This window comes from Carettochelys insculpta, chromosome 1 (assembly GCF_033958435.1).
Source record: "Carettochelys insculpta isolate YL-2023 chromosome 1, ASM3395843v1, whole genome shotgun sequence".
NCBI lineage: Eukaryota > Metazoa > Chordata > Testudines > Carettochelyidae > Carettochelys > Carettochelys insculpta.
This window is the reverse complement of record NC_134137.1, coordinates 233262141-233276368: the sequence shown is the minus strand read 5'-3', so window position 1 is coordinate 233276368 and position 14228 is coordinate 233262141. Positions and strand designations below refer to the sequence as shown.

Genomic DNA, 14228 nt, shown 5'->3' with positions numbered 1-14228 from the left:
TCTGAAGTTACAGAGGGGAGGTGTAGGTCGAATATTAGGAAAAACTATTTCACCAGGAGAGTGGTGAAGCACTCAAATGCTTTACCTAGAGAGATGGTGGAAAGTCCATCCTTAGAGATTTGACAAAGTCCTGGCTGGGATGATTTAGTTGGGGGTGATCCTGGTTTAGGCAGGGAGCTGGACTCGACGATCTCCTCAGGTCCCTTCCAGCCCTAGAATTTTGTGATTCATATGGAGATATCTAGTGCACCCAATGACTGGATAAAATGCTCAAAGTCAACATAGCATCACATCTGATGTATTTTATTTCATCTGAATTTTATTCCTTCCCCTTTTTTTAACAGATGCACTTGCCATCAATCCTGGCTGTTTTTTCATAAAAACAAGTGGAACAATAAAGAGATTGTGGTTTGTAAGGAAAAGTGGAGGCATGAAGTTTGCCAGTAGCAATCCACTAAGCTTTTTGTAAACTCTTTGAATTGCATACATCCAATTTCTTGCTCAGGATTCTGGGCTGTTGTGGTACAAATGGCACTTCTGATATTAAGTAGTATGACAATTAGAATATAACTAGAAGGCACCCAAAACTGATCGAAATGTATTTCTTCATTACCCTCCTGCTATATATAAGACCTACCTCATCTCATCCTGCCAGGTGGAATGCTGTCACCTTGACCTTGCCAACTCATTCAGATGTTTGTTCTTCCCTGTGGCTGGGAATGTATTTTTACTAGGCTATTCTGTGGGGCGGTTCATGAGTTCATCTTAGGCACCGTCTCGGATGAGCCATTCCTTATTTCAGTTTTTGGTGGATTCTAAGCAGAAGGCAAATTATGTTTTATCCCAGGTTTATGAAATGATGCCAGCAATAATTTTCTGGGTGGTATGATAGGACAAAGATTAGTCACTAGTGATTTTTCTTGCAGTTTCCCTTGATGTTGTGTTGACGCCAGCTAGTTCTGGATTTTCCATTGTCTCTGGGCATTAAACCAATTCAGTGTCCTTTTTCACAGCTGGGATTATCCCAGGGACAATCTTATTTTCTCCTGAAATGTTTGGTGGGTTTTTCACATGTAATTTGCAAAGTGCATGTATGGTCTGAACCAAGCACACAGAGGCCCTGGCTACACCACATTTACTTGAATTTCTAAACAAAATGTGACACAGAAGGCTCCTAGGTGGGTTGTGTGTGAATGTTGCTTATGTCAACCTTGCCAGCAACGTGTCTCTTCCTGAACAAGAATGCAGTGCTGTTTTTTTTCTGTGTACCTGGAGTCCAGCTGGTGTATCTGTAAGGGAATGTTGGCCTCCGTAAGCAGGGGAATATTTACTAAGAGCTGGGAAGTGATGTTACCTCTTTGTACAACATTTGCAAGACCACTTCCAGAATACTATGCTCAGTGCTGGAGCTCAGGATTCAGAAGGGTGTTTTGAACAGTAGGAAAGACCCAATGGCTGGAGAAAAAAACCTAGACAAATTTAGACTATGAATAAGGCAGAAATTTTAAGTGAGCATAATTAACCATTGGAACAGTTTACCATGAGATATGATAGGCTCTCTATCATTTGAAACTTTTAAATGAAAATTCATTATCTTTCTAAAAGACACACTCAAATGCATCAAGAAATGATGGGCGTGATGCAGGAATCGCTGGATGAAATTCTGTCACTTACGTTGTACATGAGGTGAGACTAGATGATTGCGTGGTCTCTTCTGGCCTTAAAATGTATGAAAGTGAACTGCGTTTTCTTCTGTCTTGCACATCAGCCAGACTGCTGACTACATTCCAGGAGAAGAAACAAAGTGGAAAATGATACAAGAGCCAGAAAAGAGTGCATGAGTCTCGAAGTCCAGGCAGAGTTTCCAGGGCTGGCAATTAGGGAAAAATCTTGTAAACTGAAGCATATTCAATCATGCCACAATGATAATTTTGCAGAGTCGTGTCTTTGCAAATAATCCCACTGCAGTAGTCACTACATACACACCTCAGTGACTGTATGGATTGTCGATAACTCCAAGCAATGATTTTCACCAGAGATGGGAGCTTGGGATTCCCTCAATGCATCAAACCATTCCTAAGGGTTATTTATTATTGATACTCCATGAATTATGTCCACCTCTGTGCATGTTTTATACTTTTCTCTTTGATACATACGTCGGTGTTTATATTTCCCTCCCAATCTATCACATTTTACTTCTCCTACTCCTGTTTTCCTACCGTCCTCGAGTTGTTTTTCTCTTGGAATCCAGCAGAGAGATTCTTCATTATAGTGGAATAAGATAGCATTCCCACCTAGCTCCTAACAAAAGGTGCACACATTATGTCTGGTCCAAGCTTACTTCCTCCCTGGGAATATACTTGACTGTGAACTGAAATAAAAACAGCCAGATGGAAACCTCATGCTAAGTTTTCTGCAGAGCTCAGCTGTGCATTGAAGTTCTCTTTGCTTCAGAGGGAAGCATGAGCCCATTGTATTTTGAACTGGACCCAGAAAGACCCACCTGCTAGCATAAGTCAGCAGAAATAAGTCTCCATTCTGATTTCTAGTGGCGTGGGGCATGCGGGTGACTCAGCACATGAGCCCTGCACTGCCAGGTGGCATCCTAGGAACAGCTGTCATATTATAAAAAAGGAAGCTGATTTTGCTGTACTGCACTCTTCACTCAGGTTGTATTCCTTTGTGGTAGATCTCCACACTAGTTCCAATGTTACTTTATCATCTCTGTTGCTCATGTTCCTTGTGAATAATAGAAGTAAAGTCTATTTCAGATAATAAATACCTCTCTCTGAACTTGATCCTGTTTACCATCCACAAATGAAGCCACCTTGAAGTACCTAGTCTTTTACAGATTGGGATTTCAAGAAAGGTTTCAGAAATCACATTGAGATGGGAGGCCAGCTACCACCACTTCCAGTTTAATGGCAGGCCGACTCACAAAAGGGGATGAGAACAGCACGTGTCGCAGCTCAGCCATGCTGACCGAATGGCCTGGCAACTGGGCAAGGTTAATGGGTGGGGGTGGCTCCGTACTTCTGGAAGGGGTGGGGCCTTGGGCAGAAGGAGCGGGGCTGGGGGCAGCCAGCCTTCAGCACTGCCCCAAGCACGACGTGCCCCCTCCGTGCCAGCCCTCGAGCGCTTTCTCAAACATGCTGCATGATGCTCCGCAGGTGATTTTAAAGGGCCCCAGGGCTCTCTCCCCCTTTTGTCCTCCTCCCAACCCATCCTCCCATCGGCAGGCCTATCCCAGCTCAAAGGATGCGATACCTGTCCTGCCATGAGGTGACAAACTGTGCAACCAGTCAGCTTAGTGTTCTTCCAGCAGCAGTGTGGCATCAGCCTTCAGGAGAATGTACCCCTTGTGCGATCCGCAGTAGCTGGTTCCCCCTACTTATCTGTCTCTGTCTTCTTTCCCCTAGCTTGCCCCATTGGTTCCTTTAAAGCATCTGTGGGAGATGCCCCCTGTAAACCCTGCCCCGCCCACAGCCGTGCTCCGGTTCCAGGTTCCAGCGAATGCGCCTGCCAAAGCCGATACTACCGCTCTGCTTCGGACACATCTGACGCCCCCTGCACTGGTAAGAGACCAGCTAGAGATTACGTGGGGAGCCTGAGGGGTGGCCGATAATTCAGGGGAGTTTGAGTCATTTGCTCTTACATTCCCTAGGAAAGAGAAGATAATTTCATTCTTTTCCTCCATAGGAATCTGAAGTGGGGGCACTGCATCTAATCCACCACAGGATGTGTATATTTGAAAACATGTCATTAATCACATATGTTATGGACAATTCTCAATACAGTAAATACAAAAACCTTCATTAAAAGAACATTAATGTTGCAAAATTAGGCTCTCAGAAATCAGGAAATGCCACATTCTTTATTGAGTTCTTCCTCATGTCCTTTCCACATCAGGCTTGTGTGCCCATCACATGTACCGGTGCCAGGAGTTTTCCCCTAGCAGTATCCTTAGGGGGAGCACCTTGGGCAGCCCCTGGAGTGGCATCTACATGGCAAGGTGCTGTATGGTCCCTTCACCCTCAGTTCCTCCTTGCCACCAGTGACGTTGCTGGAACTTTCTGTTGTAATTTTCTGCCTAATGCTTTTTTCTCTTGTAAAAAGTTCTGGGTTTAGGTTGCTGTTCCCCCTTCACAGTTTTTTGGTGTAGACAGACTTAAACAGTTAATTGTTGATCAAAATGGGGACTTTTGCCCCAGGCTTTAAGGCCTGCTGCTGCTGCCAGCATCACATGCCCATCAGTGACCCCCACACCAGCTGCCTCTGGTGTCTGGGAAAAGGACACATTAGCAACATGTGTTGCATTTGTAAGTCTTTCAAGCCCCGAACCAAATGGGAGAGAGTCATTCAGCTCTTGGCATTTCTGATGGAGTCCATGTTGGCTCTGGCATTAGAGCAGAGGTCAGATTCAGCCCCAAGCACTGTGACCCACCCTTCGCGTCTTCCAGTTGTCACTGGTCCCCCTCCCCAGCTCCATCCAAGAAGGTTCAGAAGACAACGAGGGGCAGATCTCCTGTCTCCTACAGGGAAAAGGAAAGGGTTGGAGGAAAGCTGACTTGCACTCGGCAGCTCTTCTCCTCCACTGGCGTCTAAAGCACCAACTGAGTTTGAATGGTCTAGCCCTCCTCCTGCCAATTCTTCGACACTGGGCACCAGTGAGGACCCTCTTAGGTTAGAGGGGCCTGTTGATGCCTAAGATGTCCCAGCATTAAAAGTGCTGCCCACCAAAGCTTTAGCAGATCCCCTAAGTCTCCTCCTCAGGGAGCTACAAGACTGTAACAAGTCTCTACTGAACGTGTTTGTTGTGGGATTTTTCAAAAGGTGTTTAATTGGCTGGCTTCTCACGAGAACAACACCAGGCTCATCTCTGACAAAAAAAAAAAAAAGTCACCTCCTTGCAAAATTTCAGGTCCCTGCTCCAAAGTAAAGGGGTGCTACAGCACTTGAAAAGAAAATATTTTTAATAGGGACAAAATGATGTATTTGTCCCTAGCCTCATTCTAAGAAACAACTGACACTTTTTTTGCAGAGGGATGAGAGCATAAGAGAACTAAGGAACTTGTCCTCCTATTCTCTTTCCTTTTCTCTCTTTCCCTCAGTCATTCTTTGATAGGTTTTTAATTGCTCATTTTCCTCTGTTGCAGGCACTCCCTCTGCCCCCCGTGACGTTAGCTATGAGATCATTGGCTCCAATGTGCTCCTGACCTGGCGCTTGCCAAAGGACCTGGGTGGCCGCAAAGATGTCTTCTTCAATATCATTTGCAAGGTGTGCCCAACAGGGTCTCCAGGGCCCTGTGTGCGCTGTGGGGACAGCGTCCAGTTTGAGCCACGCCAGGTGGGGCTGACAGAGAGCCGTGTGCAAATCTCCAACTTGCTGGCCCGTGTGCAGTACACATTCGAAATCCAGGCTGTCAACCTGGTGACTGAGCTGAGCCCCGAGGCACCCCAGTATGCAGCCATCAACGTCAGCACCAGCCAGTCAGGTGAGGAAGTCCATTCATCTGATTCTGGTCCCCGCTGCTGCTTTTTCATGTGCCTTTCATCACATCCCAAGCCTTGTAGTAGGCGTGGCTTTGACTTCTTTGGCCGTGTCATGCTCCATTTTGGCCTTCTGGTCCTGAGTGGTCTCTGTGTGCCCTTCTCCACCGCACCCTTTTCTCCCTTTCCCTCTTGGCACAGAAGCTGGTTGAGCTGCCAGTGCAATTGATGTAGAGGAGCAAAGAAGTGTCAGAGGCAGGATCTTCCCTCGATGGAAGCCGTGGGGAAAGTAACTCTAGCGGTTAGAGGAGCAGGTGCTTCATTTTGTGAAGCAGGAACGACTGCCATCCTGTGGCAGGGGCTCTATGTGTTTCAAGCTCATGCCAAAGTACTTCACATTTCATCACCCCTCTAATCTTCCACTTTTCTGTTTTCCTTTTGACCCCCTTCCTCTCTCTAGGTTATCTTTCTTCCCCTAAGTCACTCTTCAGCTCACTCCTCTACCTTTGCCCTCTTTCAGAAAGGAGTATATCTGTTCTTTTACTTCTCCTCCAGTATCTCTTCAGGTCCTCTCATGTACCCTTCCCTCTCACTGGCCTGCGTTTTCATTTAACATTCCATGACTCCTTAACAAACCTCACTGGGCAATTCACCAACTGTGTTTGTCTTAGTGTCTCTTTTGAAAGAGAAGGCGTTGACAGCTAGGCACAGCAGGATAAAAAGACAGTATATATTGGGGAGGCCAATAATTTTTGTTGGGCGTCCACTCCAAGATTTTGGTGAGTGGTGAAGGGCCGCACTTTTGTATAAAGAGGGTGTGGGGTCTGGGATGGAGATTGGGTGCAGGAGGGAGCTTGGGAAAGGGGACTGGGGTGCTGGAGAGGGTGTGTGGTCTGACAGGGAGTTTGGGTGAAGGATGGGGTTATGACAAGGGGCAGGGGTTTTGGATGCAGGAGAGGCTGCACTGCTAATGTTGGGCTCTGGCCAGGAGGCACTTACCCAAGCAGCTTCTACCTTGCAGCCAATCAAGACCTTCAGGCAGGCTCCATGTGGCTGGCTGTGCTGCATGCCACATGCAGAGATGGAGGCTTCAAGCACTGTCCCCACCCTGAACACAATCTCTCAGCTCCCATTCGCCAGTTTCTAGCCAATAGGAGCTGACAGATTGTGCTGGGGGTAGGGGCAGTGTGCAATGCTGTCCCTCTCCCCAGCGCATGGCTCAGAGAGCCACATGGGGCAGCCAGCCGCTTTTAATGGCTTGGAACTGCCCTGTGCCCAAGGGTCCCAGAGGGACAGACCACGGGCTGCATTAAAAGGCTTGGAAGGCTGAATCCGGCCCGCAGTCTGGGTCTTGCCCATTCCTGGTATATATGAATGGCTGTACCCAGCACTGAAGCGCGTGCACCTCTGGAATGCACAGCTGTTCAGGTCAGTAAGCAAAAGAGGAAACCACGTCAATACCAACAGCTGTGGTAACATCAGGGTGAAAGAATGCAATGGCCCCAGCTGGAATTTGGTCAAGTCTCAGGGAGAGGAGTTTACACCCCTATTAAAAACTGTCATGGAGTCATCTAAGGGTCAAAGTTTCCTTGTTTCTAACCTTCAGTGCCGTGGTGCTAAAGAACGATTCGGGGTCGTTATTTCCCTGTGGATGGGAAGTGGCCTTTGCCTCTCACAGGGTGCCTGCCCACGTTACACTGATGGCTGCCATCGTAATGTCTTGTCTAATAATGATGAGGGGGTGCAGTCCTGGAAGCCTTACGACTAGAAACAAAGCGGGTTTCTACTGCGCACACAAAGCCTTGTTGCGACTCAGGTTTGAGCACAAACACTGCTTTCATCCACATGCAAGTCAGTCTGACTTGGTCAGCAGGCTCTCGGGGCCATGTGCCAGGACCCTTTTGGGGTTGGGGGCAGAGCCAAAGTCTGGCTGAGACTTGGATCCAAAGTGTGTCATGTTGCAAGAGCAGCGCCAACAGCCACGGCAAGCCCTGGGGCAAGGTAGAATGGGGGCCCGGCTCAGCAGCTGGAAGGGGTGCAGCAGGGCAGGGCCGGGCCCAGAGTGGAAGGGGCAGAGCCTAGGGCATTTGGCTTTCAGTGCCACCCAGACCACGGTGCTTCCCCCCTCCCCAATTCCCCCTCCACACTTCTTCTCAATCGCACACGGCTGTGCTGCTGCAGCAATTGAGAGGAGTCCAGACCTCCAGATGCTGCTGCTGCCAAAGTAGCAGTGGTGATAGCTGGAGCTCCGGGCCCCTTGGAAATGCCAGGCCCAAGGGTAATTGCCCCCTTTGTTCCTTCTTGTCAGCAGGTCTGTATTGCAATATGCATTCAAGCCATAGACATGAGTGAAAAGGGCTATATAGAGTAATAGAGATGCATTAGCATATCTGTGCAACCCGGATCCAGCAGTTGTGAACCCAGGTTTACAAGGCAATGTGAACTCTCAGGCACAGCCTTAGGAAACATCAGGTTCATAAGCTTGGGTCCCACAGACCCAGGCTGACAATGCAGAGTAGAGGTACCTTGATAGATCAGTTGGCTGTCTGGGCAGCTCTGCAGATGCAGAGCGAAGGCTCGCAAACCCTGTCAGTGTGATGGACAGACGAGAGGAGGCTAGATGGCAATAACATCAGGAGAAGCCTGGATTGCTGCAAACTGAGGGTGGAGCAACTGACTTACAACAGCAGCCTAAGAGAACTGAATGTACATATTTGGCTTTGCTAAGGGACAGCTAGAATTGGGTGGGGAAATCTCAGCTTTCCAGAAGGACACACACAGCTAGAGGAAGAAGAATTGTTCAAGGATGGGCTTGGGGGGATAATTGGACGTAATGGGATGAAATGAAGCAAAAAGGGAAAAGATTTAAATTGAATATCAGGAGCAGTTTCCTATCATTGAACTCTATTAAACTTCTAATTAGACTCTAATTAGACTCCCCAGAGAAATGGTGGAAGCCCGGTTGTCTAAATCACGTAAAATTACGCCTGGACAAAGCCCAAGAGAACATACTATAGGGAACTACTCTGCCCGGGCTGGGGACCAGACGTGAGCTGTGCTATTAGGTCTATTCCTGCTCTAATTTCTGGATTCTGCAGAGTGTCTTGCGTTGGGGACAGGAAGATGTAAATAATGCTCTCCGCCAGAAGGGAGGAGGCTGCAGGTAAGCAGTGGATCATCAACATGTGGCAGTCATCTGTCTGTCTTGGGGAGCTTCTAGGTTTTTAAAGGAAGGAGCAAAACCTAAAGCATACATTGTTTCCTTGGCCCTCTGGTGCTGGAGAGTTTTAGGGATCTGATGGGGGATTTTCTGCCCTATAACTCCTATTACCAGGGAAGAAGTTATCAGCAAAGATTATGTCAGCCACAGAGGGATGAGACCTGGGGGAAGGATGGTTCTAGGTGGTATGTCTGAGTTCTGCTGCAGGAAAGTAACCTCCCAGATAGTTTCTCCTCTTCCCCTCCCTGCCTCTTTTGTGTGTGTCAGTGGTTGTGGGATCTAGTGTAACTTGTCCTCAGGCCCTGGCCTTAATCACCAAGATTCTTCTTTTCCTTTGCTCCTGCCTGACCTGTCTGCTTTGTTCTGCAGCCCCTCCTTTTCTCTTGGCTGCGTGGGGGACTGGTCTTTTGGGCTCCAGAAGGATCTCAGGAGAGCAGCTGTGCTGACAGGCTCCTCTACGGAGCTGCTGCATGTACTGAATGGTTACTGTGGTTAGGTCCTTTTTCCCCCCTACTCTTCCCGAAGATCATTAGTAATGAGTTTGAGATGAGCCATCCTTGATTCATAGTGACAGCTCACGCTAACGAGGACTCTGTTCCTCTGTCACGTGGCCTGTCTGGCTCCTGCCCTCCCCCCTTCAGCCCCGTTGGCAGCTTTTCACTTTAGCTTAGCTTTCCCTTTTCTATTGTCACACACGCAGATAGACTCTCGGCTCCTCCACTCTGAGAGAAATAGGGAAGCTAGCTGCGTGGGGCGAATGGGAGGACATGAAGAGGAAGAAGTTGGGGGACAGAGATTTCTGAATGAAAGGGTACAACATTCGTCGCCTTTCGTTAAACTGAGGATGGCCTGACAAAGAATCTTCAGCCAGTGGCGTGTCCATTCTGACTTGCGCTAACTACAGGTGCTGTCACACCCCTCTATGGCGAGTGCATCCTGCAACGTATTCTTCCTCCTCTCCGCTCCCTTTGGCCGCATTACCCTTGTTCTCTGTTTCCAAGACCACTGCCCCTTTAAGAGTTTGTCTACTGGATCACTGTCCTCTGCTACGCTGTTAGAGATGGGTTCCCACGATTGCTACATCAGTCGTTTCCATGGTAACCAATGGTTACGTCCCACCTCTCGATAGGAATTCGTTTAAGGTAGGGGCACCAGGGACTGACACAGGAAAGCTCTTCACACTTACATCCTTGCAGTGTAATGTGGCTTGGTCTTTTTCAGCTAGCAGCTATCCCCAAGCCAGTGGGGAGGGTAAAATGGCATGCTTACCGGGATAACTAGGGGTGAGGGGAAATATTCATAGGCAAGATAGAAAAGTCAAGTTCGGTCCAGGTTGGAAGTGTTAGGATGGATGTATAAAGAGGAGGAGGCCATTCCAGAAAGCAGCAGCTTAGAGAAGGCTCTTCTGTGACAAGTGGTGAATCTGCGTGGTGGAAAGGAAGGAAAGGGTGGCAAACACAAAAAAACAAACAAATAAACACAAACAAAAAAACCATCCCTGGGGAACCTACTGCCATGGTATGTTATTGAGGCCAATCACATGGTTGGATTTTTAAAAACGATTATTTATTTATACAGATAATCCATTTGCAGTTAAACAGCATCTGTGTCTGTCTCCGTCCGAAAGCGCTCAGATAGAAAGTTCCGAATGGGCTTGTTATTCCAAAATTGTCCACTGGGGATTTCCTGCCCCTTCCTCTGAAACATCAGAGGCAGGAATCTGGGTTAGAAGGGACCACCAAGCTGAGCTAGCCTGGCAGTTCCTCTGTTCCTAGAAAGAGAGGAAAGAGATAGTGAGAGAAAGAGGGAGGCTTTTAAAAGCCAGGAGAGTATTTTATTTTTAAAACTGAGTCCTGAAATGAAAAAAAAAAACAATGGAGCAGCCTGAAGATGGAGATGATGTGAGAAGATGGGCAGAATGCTACCACCTATGCTGGACTGAGAGCAGTGGAGTCCCTGCAGCATTCTGGTTGCTGTTCTGTCTGGGGCTGCCAGCCATAGACAAGGGAGCTACGGCAATCATAGCAAGAGAATCTGAAGGTCTGGGAGAGTTTCAGCAAAGGCCGAGCTGAGGTGTGGAGTTTGAGGACAATGTTGCAGAGGGGCAATTCAGCAGATTTTTAGTCTGGGAGGCTGTGAGAAGAGAAGACTTTAAAGTCAAGAATGATGCCAAAGCTACTGAATGCAAAAGCAAATGGAAGTCGTGGGTTTAGCCAAGAAGTGTCCTAAAGAATGTCTCTTGCCCTGAGTGATGTAGCTGGCAGAAGGTGAGACAAACACTACCAGTTTTCTTGGTCAGAACACAGAGGGAACATAGAGACAGAGAGTGTATTACAAGCTGTCAGAAGATATTTATGGATTAGTATTGTCACCATACAGCTGACAGATGAAGTGCAGTTCTGCTCTGAAAATTGACTGGTTACATTGATCCCAGGGCTCTGTGTTCATTTTCTCATATCTATCTATCTATATAGTGCATTTTTCTGGGAAAAAAGGGTGCTGGAACTCAAGTCAGATTCCTCATAGGGGTTCAGGTGTTCAGTTTAAATGAAAATATAGTGAACCCTCAATTTAATGGACTAATGGTGGGGAGGGGTGTCCACTAAAGCCAAAAGTCCGTTAAATAGAGAGTTTATTGCCCACCTATCCCCACTAGGCTCCCCCAGCCCCAGTTCCCCCCTCACCCAAATAATGCCCACGACTCACCAAAGGAGCCACCACTGCTGGAGGAGCCGCCAGAGCCCATTGCCACCCAGCTGGGGGGACCACGCCCTGTATGGCTGGAGCTGCACCGCTGTGTGCAGATGGAAAAAAGGTCCGTAACACCGTTCTGCTTTGTTCCACCCGAAAAAAAGCCTTGTATAAGGAGCTTATTTTAGAAATTAAAAAAAAAAAATCCCTAATTATTAACTCTGCAAGCTCAGCCTGGGCTCTGAGAGTCAAGCCGGGTTGTTTTCTTCTCACCGTCACCACCAGTAATAAAGATTCTGCAAGGAAAATTTTCCCCTCAGTAACAACCGTCAGCTCAAGGTGAACAGATGAACTACACTACAGCACATACAGCAGTGCAGCTCCGGTGCTGCTGTAGCATTGTAAAGTAGATACATCCTGCATCAACCGAAGACATTTTTCTGTGGCTGTAGTAACAAGCTACTTCCATGAGAGGCAAAAGGTAGGTCAGTGGAAGAATTCCTCCTTTGATTAATTCTGTCTACAACAGTCAACCTCAAAACATTGCACAGGATGCAGAATTTTTCCCATCCCTGAGCTATACTGCCTGATTGACCTAAATTTTAGGTGTAGACCAGGCCTCATTTGTCTTCAGAGGATTTACATGGGCGTGACTGAAGGGAACTTAGTTAGTCTGCGAATGATACAATGCTCCAGTTCCCTCTCTCAGCTGTGCTGTCTCTGCAGACTTAACAGAAAAAGAATGTGCCGTATTTCACATTTCAGAGTACAGGGCACTTTGAATAAGGGCAAAGATACACTGCTCAGGATGGTAGAAGTAAATGGAATATAGCACCGAATGGAACCTTGAGGTCCATACTAAAGAAGAAGTCTCTGTACAAAAGCAGAATGACAGCTAGGGACAAAAACAGGTGTTATTTGATAGGCAGGCATGGCGGAGAAGTAATAAATATTTTGCCCTTCTAAAATATTGTCCATCCAAATAACTTAGAGCACAACATCCTGGAATCTGAGGCATCTGAATAGCTAGAGTGGTGACTCAAGGAGCTGGATGGAGCAATGTTGAAGCCTGCAATGAAGACCTGGAGGCCAACTGACAGAGGGACTTTTAAGTGCAGAGAGGAAAGTCATTTCTGTGCTATGTCCAGGCTTAAACCTCTTCAGCTTAAGGATGTGTGAAAGGTACTGTGAGAAAAAGCAGGTTTCTCATGCATTTTGCCAGGAGAGAGAAAATTAGTGATGGGGTTGCTGGGAGTGCAAGTCAAGGAGAAAAGAGAGTTTTGCAGTGCGGTAAACTCTTTCATATCCATCAGCACCAGGACCGGGAGGTTGCTGGATATTCAAATTTTCTGGATAATAGAGAAGTGTGTCTAGCAAGGCATAACACTAAAGAAAAACAAGATTTGATATTAGGAACCAAACAAAAAAGTATCCAGAATACTTTACCAACAACAGTAGTATTGTACACTGTAAAAGTATACTGTATTTGCTGTATTTACTTTCACAATACTGCACTTATGGAAAACGTAAATAAAATTTACTTATGGTTAAAACGTCAGTTATTTGAGAGTTCCAGATGATTGAATGCCGGATATGAAAGAGTTTTCTGTAATAGGTTAGTGAAAAGTACCAGAGGAAAAAAGAGTTAGTGTGATAGCAATAACACTTCCTTGTTGGAAGGCTGAGTTTGACTTAAGGCGGAAGTGAGAGGAGCAGGAAGAAATCCAGGAGGGCTTCCTAGTTCTCCATGTTGGCCACCTTGTCTGGTTCTTTCATTTTTGTGAAATTCAAAACTTAATTTATAGGTAAACTATCAATATATGCTAGATTTACTGCTCTCTTCTGAGGGAATTCAATATCCTGAGAATGTAAGAAACAGTTAACATTATTAACCAATTAAACGGTATCTTAGCTGATTTATTAATGTCAGTTAATTTCATCACTTACCAATTTATGTGAATACTTTGACCTTCAACTAATTTCACAGTCTCAACAAGAGAAACGCTAATGGTAACTAGATTTATTTACTGCCAATAAACGTGATTACTAGTAGAGAATATTTGAGCTCACTTTCAGTTTTCAACACCTCTGTTATTCAATATGCCATTTTCTTATCGTTGCCATATTCAGTTTCAGTAAATTTTATCAGTGGGTCTTGGAAATGATATTCAAGGTGGAGAGTAAACAGATCAAGACCAATGTTTTCAAAAGTCCTAGGTTTTAAACCCCTTCATTTTGGGTTAGCCAACACGAGGCACGCCGGGCTTGGCCTTCTGGCATGCCACTGACAATAAAATGAGAATTGAGAGGGCTCAGCAAGTCAAGGATCAGGTCTGAGTTGGCAAAAGTTGGGCACACAAAATCAGCAGCATCTCTTGGAAAATGCAGCTATTCTTCCTCTTAATTCATATGAGCCCTTACGCTTGTTAGAAGGGAATCCCCTTTTTTTGTCAATTGATGTTAAATAACACTGATGAGCAGTAAAGGGAATACTTTGCCATCAAATCCACAGAGTTAGTTCATGATCTTCAAAAGTGACTCGTGAACTGTGATGCCTCAATTTTTGGGTGCCCTTCTTGAGATGCTTTCAGAGGTCCTGATTTTCTTCCAGTGAATGGTTGTGCAGCACTTCCTGAAAACCAGGACCCCATTTAAGGTGTCTCAAGTTGTGCACCAAAAACCCAAAGTTCCCGGAGTCGGCAATAAATTTGGAAAATCTTAGCCATTGTCCTATGGCAGCTCTCCTTAGGCCCAACAAATTTCCCTGGGGAACTGATTTATGTCTAGAGCAATTTGTTAATTATAGTTCATATTATTGTCTCCAGCA

At 46.4% G+C, this 14228-nt stretch overlaps 1 protein-coding gene across 10 annotated transcripts in view; it reads left to right on the top strand.

Moving 5' to 3' along the window:
• The window catches only part of LOC142017278 (ephrin type-B receptor 5), a 124467-nt gene that overhangs the window by 80755 nt on the left and 29484 nt on the right, over positions 1-14228 (top strand). For 8 of the 10 annotated variants that reach the window (XM_075002156.1, XM_075002155.1, XM_075002157.1 and 5 more), the window contains 2 exons: positions 3420-3575; positions 5157-5495. The exons of 1 other annotated variant lie outside the window; for it this stretch is intronic. In XM_075002156.1, coding sequence (XP_074858257.1) covers positions 3420-3575; positions 5157-5495 — 495 coding nt within the window. Of the gene's footprint in view, positions 1-3419; positions 3576-5156; positions 5496-14228 lie in introns of those variants that run through there. One more of the 10 variants, XM_075002164.1, reaches the window with a different exon arrangement.